Source organism: Peromyscus californicus, unplaced genomic scaffold (genome assembly GCF_007827085.1).
Source record: "Peromyscus californicus insignis strain IS unplaced genomic scaffold, ASM782708v3 Scaffold_11__1_contigs__length_118956290, whole genome shotgun sequence".
In the NCBI taxonomy this organism is placed as follows: domain Eukaryota; kingdom Metazoa; phylum Chordata; class Mammalia; order Rodentia; family Cricetidae; genus Peromyscus; species Peromyscus californicus.
The window spans coordinates 115,110,084-115,128,528 of NW_026294402.1; the positions used below are offsets into that span (position 1 = coordinate 115,110,084).

At 46.7% G+C, this 18,445-nt stretch overlaps 1 protein-coding gene across 15 annotated transcripts in view; it reads left to right on the forward strand.

Annotated features, from left to right (window-relative positions):
- The window catches only part of LOC128101416 (zinc finger protein 621-like), a 43,456-nt gene that overhangs the window by 3,891 nt on the left and 21,120 nt on the right, over positions 1-18,445 (forward strand). For 8 of the 15 annotated variants that reach the window (XR_008215094.1, XR_008215090.1, XR_008215089.1 and 5 more), the window contains exons 3-7: positions 3,789-3,915; positions 4,467-4,574; positions 6,101-7,141; positions 11,683-11,918; positions 15,912-16,101. Coding sequence is in view for 1 of the 15 variants with exons in the window: in XM_052724528.1 (XP_052580488.1) it covers positions 3,789-3,915; positions 4,467-4,574; positions 6,101-7,101 (1,236 nt within the window). In the remaining 14 variants the exon portion in view is untranslated. The other 7 variants (XR_008215096.1, XR_008215095.1, XR_008215100.1 and 4 more) reach the window with 5 other exon arrangements.

Sequence of the window (18,445 nt, forward strand, 5' to 3'; positions counted from 1 at the left end):
CTTTTTGGGTTTTTGTCATGCCGTGTTCACAGCTGAGGCTGCAATGAAGTCATTACAACATGTGGGAAAACCTTGGGCTTGTTACGTGTTTGATTTAATATTAACTTTTTGGTCACCGAATTCAGGAAACGTTTGCTGTTGCTGTTTTGTGACTCAGATTTAGTTGTGTGACACCATTGGGGTCAGACCCACAGTTACACAGCTGTTGTCCCAAGGAAGCAGAACACACATACTTTTTTGAAGAGAGTCGGTTTTCTCGCAAGGCAGGAAAATGCCGTTTGCAAAGCACTGGCTTTTCTGATGTCTTTTGCGCTCCACAGTGGTGGGTCTGGGGAATCCGAAAAGAAGCTAGGGGACAAACAAATGAGGCTGAGTTCCTGCATGGTAGTGGGTGGAGTCAGGGTAGTGATAGCCAACTGTAATCAATCCTGTAGAAGGACAGCGGCAGCTTTGGTCACAGGGCATGAACAGATCAAGGTGGTACTGATCAGGAAGCTTACTTCCTGCTGGCTGGTTTCCTTGGTACCAGAAGGTACTATGTAGGATGCTTGGGGTAGGGGGTGTGGTCATCAACAGTCTTACCCAGTTGTGAGCTACAGTAATGATCAGCATGGCAAGATATGCCCATGTCTGCAACAGTGGTGTGATGTTATGGGGGGCTTTCTGATTGGCTGTAAGGGTTGCTCCACAGGAGGAAACACATGCCTAGTACCACATACCTGGCCACAGACCCAGGGGATGAACCTCACCAGAGAGTGAAACTGCCCTCTAAATGTATATATCTCTGCCCACAGATTAGTGCAGCACTCAGACTGTATCTGAGGAAGCACTTTGTGAGGTAGTGGTGGTGAGTGCAGGAGTTCACAACTGGTCAAAGCTCAGCTTTGGGACATCCAGCTCACACTCAGGATTCAGGGACCATCATGGAAGATGTGGAAAGATTGTAAGAACCAGAGGTCAGGGGGAACCAGGGTGAAACCCTCTTTTGGACATGACAGGGCCACCTTAGTGGTGAACCCGTGACAGCTTTAGTGACCCACACAAGACCTGCACAAGATCTCCAGCCAATCAGCCATCTAGCATGGAGGAGGGAGACGCTCATGAGCTCCCTGACCCCTAGCTGAGGACCTATGAACAGATGGTGCTTTCTGGGGGAGGGAGTATCAGTTTCTTCAAGGGTGTGGCCCCGATAATCAACCACACCGTGAACTCATGAGCAGCACAGATCTGACTTGGAGGGAAATACACAAACATGATAGGACATTGGGTTGAGGTAGGGGTGAGGAGTGGGTCTAGGAGGAGTTAGGGGAGGATTGAGGAGGGAATATGGTCAAAATACATGGTATGCATTGCTGGTGGCCATGTCAGGAGCAGCAGATGGCAGTTGACTTCAGGGTGCCAGCCCACTAGGGGGTGAATCCCTGATGGGTGAATCTCAGATATGCAAGGCCCCGAGACCACAGACTCCAGAATGCCTTTTGCTTCTGCTGTGCCTTTTCTCTGGAATCTGGTATGGTGTGAATGGGTGTGGGGAGATCCCCACTGCCTTTAATGGAACTTGTTTATCTCATGGAAACATCTCATTCTACTGGGACTTTTTACCCGTGGATTATTATGAAGATTATTTCTTCCTAAGCTATACTGTCTAATTAATAATAATGTTAGTTTAAATAGAGTTTTGATAATTAAAAATAAAACAAGGAAGTGTCACACAGCTAGAACATATGAGTTTCTACTGAGGAGGAGCCATACAGACTGTGGCTTAGGTTAATGATTAAGAAAAACAATTGAGTTCCAGTAGTCCAGCTAGCCTAAATTCTTTTAATCTTAATGTTGGGTGTTCACAGGTTTCAGAGTGCACCATAGCTGAAACAAAGCTTTGAAAATAACCTAAAGTTAAACTAAGATGTTTTTGTTAAATAGCTGTGAGGTGAAAAACCCAAGAAGACAATCTAAAGTTTTAGAAAGGCGTGTAGTTGAGTGTGGGACTCTTTTTCCAAAACAGGGTTTCTCCATGTATTTTTGGTGCCTGTCCTAGATCTCGCTCTGTAGACCAGGCTGGCCTTGAACTCACAAAGATCTGCCTGGCTCTGCCTCCTGAGTGCTGGGATTAAAGGCGTCGGCCACTACCGCCCTGTGAGTGAGGAACTCATTAAGATCAGGGAACAAGAACAAAGCAGCCTGATTATCATTAGCTGATATGCCTTTCTTGCTAGGATTTGTTGGTGATCAAAGATGATGATTAATTCCTTATACCCATTTCTGCCCTCAATTTCCTGATATAAAAAATTGTTGATGAGTGGTATGCACCCTAAAGACTTAAAGTAGAACTGATTGATTGTTTTTCATGTATAAAAATTTAGGTTTGTGATTCCTTTAAGATTCCTTATAAGATTACCTTTCAAGACACGTAATAAAGTGATTGGTCCTTTCTTTATAACTGCAAAACACAGCCTGCCAGTAAAAGAATATCTTGCTTGCTTACACACTGTTAATCTGTAACAAGTTGCTTGGGTATGAATATACATGAGTTCTTGGGATAATTTGTTTTTCACCTGTAATGCATAAAATGTTTAATCATGTAAGGGGTATGGAAAACATGCTGTTTTTTTTACTGTTTGTCTTGTATTCATTGTAATCATTCACTTGAAAACCAGAATGTAGCCACATTGTAATTTCTATATTGCCTGAAAGAGTTTGCTGAGGTGTATAAGGTGTCATAAAGATAGAGTTAAAATGAGTTAAAGAAAAACATCAATAACAAGAGACAAGGAAAATATCAAGAATGATAGACTATCCGGTGCTGGTGGCGCACGCCTTTAATCCCAGCACTCGGGAAGCAGAGCCAGGTGGATCTCTGTGAGTTCAAGGCCAGCCTGGGCTACATTGTGAGTTCCAGGACAGCCAGGGCTACACAGAGAAGTCCTGCCTTGAAAAACCAAAAGAAAAAAGAAAAGAGAGAGAGAGAGAATAAGGAAGAATACATATAGAGTTAGAAGGAAAACATCAAGAATGAGAGAAGGAAATCACCAGGAAAATAAAGAATAGAAAATGCAAAAGAATAAAGAAAAGGTCTGAAGGAAACCATCAAGAGAGTGTGTCTTTTTCCCTAACCCCTTCAGATTAAAAAAAAGTCATAGTAAATGCCAACTCTGTGGATTCCCTTTGAGCCCTGAGCTGCTGGAGACTGGTCCTCTAGCAACAAAAATGCATGTATGAAATTCTCAAAGTATTAATAAAAAATTTATTTTACATAAGAAACACCAGGTAGCTGGGCGGTGGTGGCACACACCCTTATTCCCAGCACTCAGGAGGCAAAGCCAGGCGGATCTCTGTGAGTTCAAGGCCAGCCTGGTCTACAGAGTGAGTTCCAGGACAGGCACCAAAACTACACAGAGAAACCCTGTCTCAAAAACAAACAAAACAAAACAAAACAAAAAGCCAAAAATAAAACAAACAAAAAACAAAAAAGCAAAAAAAAAAAAAAGACAGACAGACAGACCAGCTAACAGACGGGAGTTCACCAGGATGGTAGTTCCTTGGGGGTCCATCTGTAAATCCAGAAATATATTCCTTCTGGTTGCTGTGGTCACCAGGAAGAGAGCACCCCTGGATATTAGACTGTGGGTTGGGATAGCAGTGAAGACCCCAGATTGTGTAGATGACGCATTTGAAAGTGGGAACATTGGTGCATGGGCTCCTGGCTGTGGTGCTGGCTGCTCTTCCATGAGGCCTCCTCAGAGCCCTCTTGCCCTCACTCAAGCTTGACCGGGAGTTTGCTGTTTCAGGAGTTGGTGACCTTTGAGGATGTGGCTGTGTACTTTACACAGAGCCAGTGGGACAGCCTGCAGCCTGCGCAGAGGGCGTTGTACAGGGATGTGATGCTGGAGAACTATGCCCATGTGGCTTCTCTGGGTAAGACCTTGTCAGAGCCCAGGTGCCTCCTCAGGGAGTCTGGGAATTCTCAGGTCCTGAGGTTGGACAGCTGTAGTAAGGACTTAGATCCCAACCTGGTGAGGTAGTTAGGTTGATGGGCATCTCTGGTAACCTTGGTTTTCTACCTGGACACCCTCTTACTCCAGGTGAGAGTGTGGCTCAGTTACTTGAGGGCTGGGAGCCTTCTTGGCACCCCAAGGAGTCCTCTGTCTAGCTTTCCACCTGGGGTAGAGAATTGGTGTCCACAATCCCCTATTGTGGATGGGCTCTCCCAGGGAAGCAGCACCAGCATCCTTCCTGAGGGTGCTTCCTCTCTTGAGGCCCAGGCCCAGGTCATTGCTCTTTCCCGAGACAAGTCATATTCCTCTGGCTGTATTATAGAGCCCAGGTTAGACTCCTCTGTGCTGCTCTGTCATCTGGAGTCACTTCTCCCAATCAAGCCCGAACGGAGGTGGGCTGATAGAGGTCTCGGGAACCCATTGAGACGGCCAGTCTGTCCTCAACCTATCTTTCCTCCTTTGCTTCTGTAGTTGAATGTCCAGCTCCCAAACCCATTCTCATCTCCCAGCTGGAGAGAGGAGAAGCGCCCTGGGCCACAGATCCCTGGGCCTCAGAGTGCCTAAGAGGCTGCAGTCCTGGTAAGTCCTAGATGCTCTATGGAAAATGGTTTCTGTTGCTCTAGTGAGGGGAGTGCCTAGTGAGCCCAGGTCTGACCTGAGCATGGAGGAGCAGCCCAAGCTGTGTGCAGCTCCTGTAGCCGATCCCTGGCACAGGGTTCAAAGGCAGCCGTCTAGGAACTCCCACGCAATTTTGTTTTCTTTTAAAGATTTATTTATTTATTTATTATGTACACAGAAGAGGGCGCCAGATCTCATTGCAGATGGTTGAGAGCCACTTTGTGGTTGCTGGGAATTGAACTCAGGACCTCTGGAAGAGCAGTTGGTGCTCTTAACCTCTGAGCCATCTCTCCAGCCCACAGTTTTGTTTCCATCCGCCACTTAGAGTTCCTTGTGCCTTCATGAAGCATGGCAAAGACATGGAATTCAGCGGTGTTAAAGGAGGCGTTACCTGGTGAGCCAAACTGATTTTTGCCACAGGTGAGGGTTTCACATTTAAGCCGTCAGCGGTGGAAGAGTGGCCTTGTTTTTAAACTTCCACTTGCTGTGCTCTTTAGATTTGCGTTGTATTCATCACAGATGGGACAACAGAGCACAGGCTGGGCGTGTCCTCCCCCCATAACCGCCCACACAGCACCTCACTTCCCGGCTCCCCTAGACCTCCCAGCCTGGATTTCCCTGCTTGAAAACTGGAGTTCCAGCTCTGCTCCCAGTGCATGTTGGGATTTTGTATGCCCAGCTCCCTTGTCAGGGATTCCACAGACTCACAGCTGGCAGGTCAGCTTGTATTCAGCCGCCTTTCCAAGAGAAATCACTTTTCTCCCAAAGCAGTATGTAGGCTTTTGAAGACAAGATTACTTGGTGTCACTTAGAATTTCCTTCATTTGGAGAGTATCTGGTCTATTGGCGCTGGGAGTTGTATTTCTCTACCTGAGGCCTCCTAGAACGATGACCTGCCCCTGCTTTTCCCAGTCCCTTATTTCTTCCTGCTCTTCTGGGCCTTGGTCTCCATCCAGCTTTTCTGTCTATTCAGGTGGTTTGTGTGCTTATGGTGACCCCTCTTCCCCCTCTGCCCCCCATTGCCTGCTTCCCTTCCCATTTTCCTTGCCATAGCTCCCTTTCCGTGCCTTCTGTGGGGGCAGATCCTGGCCACCCTGTCCTGGTTGCTTCTAGTGTTTCCTCCTTTGTTTATCAGTAAGGTTTACTGTCTCTCATCCTCTCTCTCTCTTTTAATTTCTAAAAATTTATTTTCATTTGTTGTGTGTATGTGTGTGTGTGTTAAGTACATACCACATGCTGGGGTGATGGCAGAGTCCAGTTATGAGCTACCTGACGTGGGTGCTGGGAACTGAACTTAGGTTCTCTGGAGGAACCGCAGGTGCTTTTAACCGCGGGTCCATCTCTCCAGCCCCTCATTCTTTTCTGTCGGATCTTGTGGCCATTTCAAAGGTGTGTCCCTCAAAATCACCCAGGGAGATTATTTACGAGTCCTGCTTTCTTCCTGGACACTGGCTAAGGACTACCATTCTTGTGCTTGAATTGGTTAGATGCTGAGTCTTGGACCAAGGACGAAGAGCCCTCTTTGAAGCAGGAAGCCTCTGGAGAGAGAGCAGCCTGCAGAGTGCCCAGGGGGAGGGTGCTCAGAACGGATGCTCAGCACTGTGCCGGTGAGGACAGCAGGACAGGGAGGCAGATGTTCAGTTCCAAACCAAAGCTGGCCCATCGAGGAGGCATGAAGTGCTATGAATGCAGAGAATGTGGGAAGATCTTCAGGTTCAACTCCAAGCTGCGTCGCCACCAGATGAGTCACACTGGGGAAAAGCCCTTCAAATGTAAAGAGTGCGGCAAAGCATTCAAGTTCAGCTATGAATGCGTCATCCACGAGAAGAATCACCTTGGCGAGGGGCCCTATGAATGTAAGCAGTGTGGGAAATGTCTGAGTTCCAACAGATCCTTAACCCAGCACCAGATGGTCCACAGCAGAGAGAAGCCCTACGTCTGCCAGGAGTGCGGCAGGGCCTTCGGGAGGAGCTCATCCTTCTTCCAGCACCGGAGGCTGCACACGGGGGAGAGCCTCTTCCAGTGCCAGGAGTGCTGCAAAGTGTTTGGTTACAGGTCCCAGTTACTCATCCACCAGCGAGTCCACACAGGGGAGAAGCCCTACCAGTGCCTGCAGTGTGGCAAGGCCTTCTCGTACAAAGTGGCTTCCCTTCAGCACCAGACAGTGCACACTGGGGAGAAGCCGTATGCGTGCAAGGTGTGTGGGAAGGCTTTCAAGTGGTACAGGAGCTTTGCTCAGCATCGGAAACTGCACTCCGTGGAGACGAAGCCGACTCAGGGTGATCCAGCCTTAGCTCAGGCTCCTCCGCAGGAGCCCGGTGCCTCTCCTGCAGCTGTGCCTCTCCTGGCCTTTCCTCGAGCTGTGCTGATTCAGACTTCCAGCCCTTTGCTCATGCTGCTGCCAGCATCTGGAGGACCCTCCTCATCTGCCCAGATAACGCTCATCTTCCAGGGCCTTCCTTCCGCAGTGAAGACTTCCCCGGGTTGAATTCCTTCTCGGCCCTCTGCAGCTTCATCTTAGCACTTTCGTGGGTCCTTCCACCCGCAGCTGGTGCCACATAAGCTCATCTTGATGAATCCACTTGAGGACTGTGTGGGTAGAGAACAGAGCACTGGCCCCTGTACTCACAGCAATGGCTGGGTCTGCACTGTAGGTCTGTTGGGCTTAGAGAGCTGGCAGGTTGATTGGGAACCCCTGACTGGCCTGTTGTGATGAGAAGTAACCTGCCTGGGGGCCAGTGAGATGGCTTGTTACCAAGCCATATGGCCTGAGTTCCATTCCTTGGGGTCCACACAGTAGAAGGAGAGAACTGACTCTCTCAAGTTTTCCTTTAACCCTCCACATGGGCACCCTGGCACAAGTGCCACCTTACACACACACACACACACACACACACACACGAGGAAGAAGCATGCTAGGAGACATGTAACACATGCAGGAGTAGAGAATTGGAATGAGCGTCTGATAATGCATTTTAAAATTTAATACAGATTATTTTTTTCAAGTTTTCTCAGTTTTGTTTTTATGTGTGCACATGCATGTGAACGCAGGTGTCCTCAGAGGCCAGAAGTAGGGGTCAAGTCCCCACTTACAGGTAGTTGTAAACAGCCTGATATGGGTGCTGGCAACTGATATGGGGTCCAGGAAGAACAGCAGGTGCCTTTAGCTGCTGAGCTGTCTCTCCAGCCCCTGACTGCAGTCTTCAATACTGCAGTGGTGATGATGTGGGGGTGCAGGCATCGGTGATAGTGTGGGGGTGTGGGCATCAGTGATAGTGTGGGGGTGTGGGCATCAGTGATAGTGTGGGGGTGCGGGCATCAGTGATAGTGTGGGGGTGCAGGCATCGGTGATAGGGTGGGGGTGTGGGCATCGGTGATAGTGTGGGGGTGCAGGCATCGGTGATAGGGTGGGGGTGTGGGCATCGGTGATAGTGTGGGGGTGTGGGCATCGGTGATAGTGTGGGGGTGTGGGCATCGGTGATAGTGTGGGGGTGCGGGCATCGGTGATAGTGTGGGGGTGCGGGCATCGGTGATAGGGTGGGGGTGTGGGCATCAGTGATAGGGTGGGGGTGCGGGCATCAGTGATAGGGTGGGGGTGCGGGCATCGGTGATAGTGTGGGGGTGTGGGCATCGGTGATAGTGTGGGGGTGTGGGCATCGGTGATAGTGTGGGGGTGCGGGCATCGGTGATAGGGTGGGGGTGCGGGCATCAGTGATAGGGTGGGGGTGCGGGCATCAGTGATAGGGTGGGGGTGCGGGCATCGGTGATAGGGTGGGGGTGCGGGCATCGGTGATAGGGTGGGGGTGTGGGCATTGCTGGCCATGTGCTGCCTCTCAGAGGTTTTGAGGACCCCCTGCAGTGCAAGGGACAGTGAGAATTCAGGGGTGCATTAACGCCTGCCACAGCCATTGTGCGCAGTCCTGTCTTTACATACAAAGGAAGGCTTTTCCTTATGTCTAGCTGTTTCTCTCCAGCTTTTGTTTTCATAAATAAATATGCAGAAATGTCTCAGTCTTTATTGTCTCTGTTGTGTGAACTTAGAGAAAAACTGTTATGTAAAAATTATATAAGTGTTTGCGCATGTTCATATACATATATATGCACCTGTGTAGATGTGCATGGATATGTTGCACGTGTGTTAGAGGCCAAAGAACTGCCAACCTCGAGTGCCCTTGCCCACCTCTTTGGAGCCAGGGTCTCTGGCCTGGTGCTCACCACTTGACTGGATGGCTCTGAAGCCCCAGGTTCTTGCTTCTGCCTTCTCACCCTGGAATTACAAGCACAGGCTGCCACACCTGGCTCCCTTTGTTTGTTGATTATTTATTTATTTTGGCGGGCCCTGGAGATCAAACTCCCAGTGATCCTCATGTAAGGCAGGCAGGCACTTTACCAATGGAGCCGCCTCCCCACCCCTGGTTTTGTTGTGTGGGAGCGGGAGTTGTTACGCAGGAGTTTGGTGGAGAACTGGGGAGTGTGGGCAATAATACAAAGCCACGCTGGAATAAATCCAGCTGCTTGTGTGGAATATCAGTGAAGTGTGCCTTGAGTTCTGTGTGTTGGCCTTTAAGAGAAACCTGTACTACCGTGAACAGGGCCCAGGAAAGGGGCTGGTAAAAGAATGGCCATGTGTTTACCCCCTTTCATGACCTTCCTGGACATTGGTGGACCCGCCCCTTTGTTCTTTACGGTCATTCATATCTAGACACTTGTCAGAAGCAGCGGGTAAAGAAACCTTTATATCCACATTTAAACTTCAAGTTTCTGGTGTGCTTGCAAAAAAAGGAGAAAAAAGTAGTTTTCTGATGCAATTCCATAAATTCCTGATTTAGCGTGTTTGATGCTCCCAGGTACCCGCTTGGTGAAATGTGCCTGTGGGCTCCTGGGAAGCCATCTTGGTAAGGACATGGGCATGACCACTTGTAGTTTCTGTCTTGGCTTGTATCGCCTCCTGTGGAGCCTGCAGCTATCCCAGACCTGCCTGGAGCGCTTCAGACCTTTCATGGGCATGAGCAGTGTGCATGCAGCCTTATTGGCCACCGGAAACTTCAGCGCCTTCTCTGACGTCTGCTGTGCTCATCTTCCTGTAAATCTTTGGCTGACCTCTTTTCTGCTGGTGCTGTAGCTCAGGGCAGCTCTGGGGTTGAACTATGTTACTGACTGTTTTTGCCAATGCTTCCCTGCAGAATTAGATGGACAATATCCCCAGAATGGGAATTTTCCGAGATGTAACACAAGCAAGCTAGTGCTATGGGCGCCGGTGAGACGACTCAGTGGGTAAAGGAGCCTGCCGTCACTCTGACGGACCGAGTTTCACCCCGGGACCCACGTGGAGAAAAGAGAACCCCAGCTTCCGCAAGCAGTCCCCTACACACACACACACACACACACACACACACACACACACACACACACACACACACACGATACAACTAAAATGGCTGGGATGTGGTGGCGCATGCCTTTAGTCCCAGTACTCATGAGGCAGAGGCAGGCAGATCTCTGATAATAAATAAATCTAAATAAATAAGCTGTGATAAACTTCTTTAAAGAATAGGGGAAATGACTGAAATTTAATAACAATAGCATTTTTTTTTAAACGAATGCTCTGCGTGGAGTGGGAGGGGTAAATAGTGTGGGAGTCAGCCAGCTTAGACCTTGTCTCTGTAGAGAAGGACAGAATTTGGCATCATTTACAGCTCTGTTTTACCTTTGCCCAGATCTTGAGGAAATTACATTTCTAAGAAGAGTAAATGAAGCAGGGTGTCTTTCATTTCTGAACTGACAGCTGTCCTGTGGAAACAAAGATGATGTGAGTCATGATTTGTTCGGCTGGACACAGAGACAGTCTGATCTATCCCTCTGTGGACTCTGTGAGCAGCTGTTCCTTCTCTCTGTGCCCCAGACGCCAAAGTGGGCTGAGTCAGGAAGATTTTCTTAATGCAGCTTCAATGCATCAGCCCAGGAGGTCCAACCTTGATCCACTAGCACTGTTTTTTGTTTTTGTTTTTGTTTGTTTGTTATTAACCTCTACACAGGACAACGTAACCTGTGGTCTTTGACTTTTCCACTACTACTGTTAGCGAACTTAGGTTTTCTTCTCCTTATTGAATTGATGTTTTACATGTATATTGCAGAAGCGATACATGTCCTCTGTGGGTTATGTTTAATTTGCCTCTGTCCCCAGAGCTTGTGTCCAGTGTGTGTTAGGGCCACTGCCTTCTGGAGGGGTTACTGTGCAAGGAAAGAGTTCTTGTGAGAGTAAGTTCCTCTCTGTCCTGTGACTTCCTGCCTGATGCCATTTGCCCTGTTTTGTGTAACCAACGTGGCCTCCACCACAGGCCAGACCAGCAGCCTCCAGAACTATGAGTTAAATACTTCCCTCTCTCTTGGATTTTTTTTATTATAGCCCCAGAAACATTGATGGATACAGCATCTGTCTTAGTGTGTCTTATCTTAAGGCATATATTGTGAGTTTATTCCATCAGTGATGAGATGGATAGGGACCATTTGGTTAATGTGTTCTCCAAGTTTCTCTGTCTCAATTGTTTCATTTTGTAATTAATACCTGTGTGTGTGTGTGTGTGTGTGTGTGTGTGTGTGTGTGTGTGTGTGTCACACATGCCATGGTGCATATGTGGAGGTGAGAGGACAGCTTTGGGGGGTCAGTTCTCTTCTTATTCCTTTTTTGAGGTGGGGTCTCTCATGTTTCTGCACCTGCGCCATTTACATGAGGTGCATGGTTCTCTTGCCTCATGTCTTGCAGTAGGAGTGTAGGGTGACAGATGTGCATTGCTCTCTTGGCTTTTCACATGGCTGCTGGGGATTGAATTCCAGTCGTTCAGCTTGAGTGGCTGTTGCTTTTCTATGCTGCGCCAGCTTGCTGGGGCCAACAAGTGATTTTACAGGAGATGGTCTGGTAATATCCTGTTCTTCAAGTTTTCTCCAGTTCTTCCCTGCAGCCCCACCCTAATGTGTGAATGAAGATGATTCATATCTATCTGTACGTTAGTTGAAGCATGAGATAGACGCTGTGTCGAGTTTTATAGTTCTACTAAATTATTCTTGACAGCAAATAGCTGCAGGGTGCCAGCCGACTTCACACTATTTGCTCAGTAGACGGACTGACAGACCACCAGATGAACACCGCCCGTGTTTATAAGCTGAGCTACAAACAACACAAGAAACAGTCTGGAGCCTGGCAAGTTCTTGGTCACCGTGTCCTCCTGAGACTCCAGCGACCTTGGCTGCCACCATCCTCCAGGTTCCCTCTATTCGCCTCAGGATCTGGAAACCCCCCTTTCTCTGGTGAGCTGCTGAAAGCCCATTTTAAGTTAAAAAATTTTTTATTGGTGTGTGTGCATACACACTTGAGTGCATGTATGCTCACGTGCATGCAGTGCCCACTGGAGACCAGAAGAGGATGTCAGATCCCCTGGGGCTGGAGTTACAGGTAGTCATGAGCTGCTGCCTGGGACAGCCAGTGTTCTTAACCTCTGAGCCATCTCTCCAGCCCCTGCATAGGGAGCTTTTGAAGAGTTTTAACAGGAGAGGTGGCTATGAAGATGAGATGGACATCATTTCCCTCAGCCCAGGCAGTTCACACATGGCCGGCCCCTTGTAACAAGACCTAGGGAGGGCAATTCCCGAGCTCTCTTCCTTCCCGGTGAGGTGGGTAGTGGGTACCAAAGAGTATCTCACAAGGCTGGTTTGTTTGCTCTGAGCCTTCCTATCTCCCTTGGGACAGGGTCTCCTGTGGTTCAGGCTGCCCTTGAACTAGCTCTGTGGCCTCCAATTCCTGATCCTCCTGCCTCCACCCCCAGTGCTGAGATGACAGGCAGGTGCCACTACCCAGTTAATGCCAAGCTTCTTTGTTTGTCTGTCTGCTTGTTTCTTTTGGGACAGGATCTTGCCATGTTGATCTCAAACTTAGGGTGATCTTCCTGTCTCAGGCTCTCAGGTGCTGGCATGACAGGTCTATATCTAGCTACTTACAAATACCAATTAACTTTTTGGTTTTATTTTGTTTTGACACAAAGTCTCACCTAGCCCAGGCTATCCTCAAACTCACTATGTAGCAGAAGATGAGCTTGAATTCCTGATCTTCCTGCCTCTACCTCGGGTGCTGGAGTTACAGGTATGTTTCTGTGGTGCTAAGGATTGAACCCAGGGCTTCATGACTCCTAGGTGAGTTCTGTACTGACTGAGCCACATGTCCAGTCTGGTTTCCTTAGTCAGCTTTATAGATAATGTTTGTCCAAGGAGCCATGTATGTTTTTATTGCTGTGTAGTAATCCCGGATGTTATTTTGATGCAATTCTCAGAAAGTGTATAATTTCATTTATTAATATGTCTATAGGCTAGACGTGGTGTTTTGTACACCTTTAATCTCAGCACTTGAGAGGCAGAAGTAGGATCTCTGTGAGTTCAAGGCCAGCCTAGTCTACATAGTGAGTTCCAGGACAGCCAGGACTAGCTACATAGTGAAACCCTGTCCTAAATAAATAAATAGGTAACTCTAGGATAAGGAGTCTAAATAAATCCTTACCTTAATGCTGGTGGCCATGTCAGAGGAGCAGCAGATGGCAATTGACTTCAGGGGCTCGGCCACCAAGAAACAAAACCCTGATGGGTGAATCTCGGACAGGCAAGGCCCGCAGACCCCAGACCCCAGAGTGTCTCTTGCTTCTGCTGGGCCTTCATTTCTTTGCTGCTGCCGTCTTCCTCTGGTGTCTGGCACAGTGTGAATGGTGTGGGGGGAACCCCACTGCCCTTAATGCAATATGATCATCTCATGGAAACATCCTGCTCTACTGGGCATTTTTACCTGTGGATTATTATGAAGATGATTTCCTCCTAAGCTGTACTGTTTAATTGAAACAATGACTTAGTGTCAGTTTAAATAGAATTTTGATGATTGAGGATTTTTAATAAATATAGTAAGGGATTATGATAGAAGTTAATTTAATGGAAAATTAAAATAGGTAAAGGTAGGTTAAAATGTTGCCCCTGCCTCTGATAATGTAGAGGCTGTAGAGGATTAAAAATAAAACAAGTGTCACACAGCTAGAACACATGAGTTTCTATTGAGGAGCCATATAGACTGTGGCTTAGGTTAGTGATTAAGAAAAACAATTGAGTCCCAATAGCTCAACTAGCTTAAATTCTTTTATCTTAATGTTGGGAGATGTGTTCACAGGTTTCAGAGTGCATCATAGCTGAAACAAAGCTTTGAAAATAACTTAAAGTTAAACTAAGATGTTTTTGTTAAATAGCTGTGAGGTGAAAAACCCAAGAAGACAATTTAAAGTTTTAGAAAGGTACATAGTTGAGTGTGGGACTCATTAAGGTCAGGGAACAAGAACAAAGCAGCCCAACTATCATTAGCTGATGTATTTTCCTTGAGAGGATTGGTTGTTGATCAAAGATGATGATTAATTCCTTATACCCATTTCTGTCCTCAATCTGCTGATATAAAAAACTATTGATGAGTGGGTATGTACCCTAAAGATTTAAAGTAGAACTGATTGATTGTTTTCATGTATAAAAGTTTAGATTTGTGATTCCTTTAAGATTCCTTATAAGATTACCTTTCAAGATACGTAATAAAGTGATTGGTCCTTTCTTTATAACTGCAAAACACAGCCTGCCAGTAAAAGAATATCTTGCTTGCTTACACACTGTTAATCTGTAACAAGTTGCTTGGGTATGAATATACATGAGTTCTTGGGATAATTTGTTTTTCAGCTGTAATGCATAAAATGTTTAATCATGTAAGGGGTATGGAAAACATGCTGTTTTTTTTTTTTTTTTACTGTTTGTCTTGTATTCATTGTAATCATTCACTTGAAAACCAGAATGTAACCACATTGTGATTTTTATATTGCCTGAAAGATTTTGCTGAGGTGTATAAGCTGTGAGGGAAAGAATAAGATAGAGTTAAAATGAGTTAGAAGGAAACATCAAGAATGGGAGAACAAGGAAGAATAATGATAGAGTTAGAAGACAGCATCAGGAGAGACGAAGGGACATTTCTGGATAGAGATAAGAGAAGAGAACAGAGAACACAGAATGAAGAACACAGGAGACTAAAGAAGGAAACCATCAAGAGTGTGTGTCTTTTCCCCTAGCCCCCTCAGATAAAACAGTCACAGTGTGTGGACTCCATGGATTCCCTTTGAGCACTGCGCTGCTGGAGGCTGGTCCCCCAACCAGTGAAACCTTAAACTGGTTATGGTGACACACACCTATAATATCAGCACTCTGGAGATTGAGACAGGAGGATCATAACTTTGAGGCAAAACTGAGCTGCAGAATGAGTTCCAGGCTGTTCTAAGTTACATAGTACCAACAAACCAAAATTAAGACAAAAACAAAAATCTACCAACCCCAAATCCAAACAACAAACAAAACCTTCCAGCACAAGCGCCTACATTATCACACGCAGAACAGATCACTGCAGTCTGTTCTGAAGTCCAATGATTGGTGTGTTGGGGTAGAGGGCTGAAGCCTGGGGTGAATCAGGGTCAGTGGGATTTGGGGTGCTGGGAGGGCAGCTGGGAAGCAGAGGTGCCAGAAGCATGGAGGGCTGAACCACACAGCCCTCAGCTGGGGATTGATAAATGCATGTGGGATAGAGGAGGACAGCATCTGGAACCACAGATGGAAAACCAGTGGCTCGCATCCCTCCCGGCATTTTGATTTGGGGACTTGTGTCTCTGAACCATATACCGTAATAACTGTTTGTTCTCGTTAAGTGAATTTATTATGATTAAAGATTTGCCCAGCCATCTTTAAGACACACAGTGTCTTATTTGCTTATCAACTCCAAATAATTTGTTCTTTTTGTCTGGAAACAATTTTGTACAGACAGAGGCAAGGACTTTCTGAAAAGGACTTCATCAGCTCAGTAAACAATCACAAGGGTTGACAAATGAGAATTATGAAATCAAAAAGCTTCTACATGGAACATGGCTGTCAGGCATGGTGGCACACGCCTTTATTCCCAGCACTTGGGAGGCAGAGGCAGTGGAAATCTGTGAGTTTGAGGCCAGTCTAGTCTACAAAGCAAGTTCCAGGACAGCTAGGGCTGATATACAGAGAAATCCTGTCTTGAAGGAAAAAAAGCTACATGGCCTAGGAAACAAAAAGAAGAAACAAGTCCAAATCTCTCTCATTAATATGCAAACTCCTTTCTCTTTAATAAGTGGTAAAATGTATGTACACCACAGAATTGTTTTAAGATAAATTTATTTGTGATCTATTACCAGTCAGTATTTTATTTGTGTATCATTTTATAAGCCTATGTACCTGGTCACTAATGAGAAGTGTTGAAGAAGGCCTGACCTGTGCCACTCCCGGAGGACTCTACATCAGCGTCGCCCAGAGGTGCCTGCCTGCACAGCTGTGTTTACCACTGTGCTGTTCACAGTGCCCAGGATGTGGAGTTAGTCTCGATGCCCACCAATAGGATGGATGATTGCTATATGTGGTAAGTATACACAGTATTTATTATGTATTGTGTGTGTGTGCATTAGATATGGGCACCTGTGGTGTTCAGAGGACAGCGTGGGTGTCCTTGTTTCCCGCCGTGTGTAGACAGGACGGCTCTTGTTTTGGCTGCTGTGCCCTGTACTCTAAGTTAGCTGGTCCTTGAGCTTCCGGCTGACTCTCCTCGCTGGTCTCCATCTCACAATCGGAGTGCTGGCTTTTCAGATGCCACCAGGTCTCACTGTGTAGCCAGTGACTTTATGCAGACCAGGCTGGTCTCAAATGGGTTCTGAGGACAGAGCCAGTCTTCAGGCTGGCATGGCAGGTGCTTTTTGCCCACTGAATATCTACCAGGCTGCACAATGGAATGCTATTGAATCATAAAAATGAATGAAATCATTTGCAGGAAAGTGGACAGAATCGGAGTTCATCATGTTAAGTGCAACAAGCCAGGTCAGGGAGGTGGATACTTTGTGTTTATCAGCATACGAGAGACCTGGAATTAATATATCAGCCTGGGGAAACGGCTCAGTTGGTAAAATGCCTGCTGTACCAAACATGAGGACCTGAGTTCAGATCCCCATCATTCACGTAAAAAGCCAGTTGTAGTGGCTTTTAACCTCAGGACTATAACCCCAGTGCTAGGTTGGGGAAGGGCAGGGACAGGACCTGGTCTCTGAAAACTTATTGTGCAGCTGAATGCATAACCTCCAGGGTCAATGAGAGAGCCTACCAAAAATGAAGCTGGAAGGGCTGGAGAGATGGCTCAGTGCTTAAGAGAAGAGCATTACTGCTCTTGAGAAGACCTAAGTTTGGTTTCCAGCACCTACATTGGGCAGCTGATAACTGCCTCTAAGTCTGGCCCCAGAGCATTTAATGCCTCTGATCTCCATGGGCATCTGCATTCACATGTGCATACCCACATGTGCAGACACAGAATTAAAAATGTGGAGGGGCTGGAGAGACAGCTCAGCAGTTAAGAGCACTGGCCATTCTTCCAGAAGACCAGAGTTCAATTCCCAGGACCCACATGGTAGCTCACAGTTGTCTTTAACTCCGGTTCCAGGGAACCCAACCCTCATCCAGGCAAAACACCAAGGCACATTAAAAAAAAAAATGAAATAAAATAAAGTGGAGAGTAACAGAGGAAGACGCCCAAGGCTGACCTCTGGCTTCCACAGGCACATGTCCACATACCACACACACATGTACACACAATATATATACATACACATACACTAAAAACAATTTACCTATATGTATAGAGGGAAACAAAAATATTTTTTCCACACGTGTGTGTGTGTGTGTGTGTGTGTCTGGAAAACAGAAGGAAGAGGAACTCTGTGGGGAGGAACATGAATGACAGGAGTCAGGAGGGGAAAAGAGAGAACTGGGGAGAGCCAAATACCACACAAGTACCACAATGGACACCCACGAAGCTGTCATCGTGAGCTCTGTTGTTTTGGGCACTAAGATAAAACCTGAATCTTTCCTCACACACCTCTACCTTCCTTCTCTCAGAAGTTAATTCTCCCTAGAAGAGAACCTTGTTCATTAAAAAACTTTCCCTTTTTAAATTTTTTTTCCAACAGTGTATAGACAGAAGCCGGCAAGCAAATTGGCTGCAGCACGTTTCCTCGCTCTGGGCACGCACGCCCATGTGCGCTCCCCAGTGCCAGCCTCCATTTCTGCAGCCCACCTGCTATTAATAATAATAATAATAATAATAATAATAATAATAATAATAATCAGGAAAGCCTCATACTTTCAAATTACATTTATTTGTTTATTTACTCAGTTGTGTGTCCCTGCACATATTCTACAGTGCACATGCAGAGGACAGTTTGTGGGCCCAGGGGATTGAGCTCAGGCTGTCAGATTAGGATGCAAGCCCCGTTTTCTGCTGAGTCATCTCCATGGCCCACACCTCAAAGTTTCAAAGTCATCTTTGAGCAAAGTCTTCCTCCTAGGCCATCACCTTTGAATAATTTTCAGAAAGGGCTGTGAATCTCATTGCACAGTGTCACCCTGAATGTCCTGCATCCCTGACATTTCCCCTGTGCTATTGTGAGTGGCATCCTATCCCTGTCTCGACAGAAGTGAAAAACTTTAAATCAGAATTGTTCTGTCTGATGTGTGTACCAAATATTCCCCAAGCAAAGCAAAGGAACACAATCAAAACCTCAAACAGTTAAGTCCTCTATGGGGGCTGGAGAGATGTCTGAGTGATAAAGAGCACTGGCTGCCCTTGCAGAAGACCCAGGTTTGATTTCTGACACCCACCCAGCTCAGGAACCATTTGTAACTCTAGTTCCAGGGGATTCAACACCCTCTTCTGACCTCTG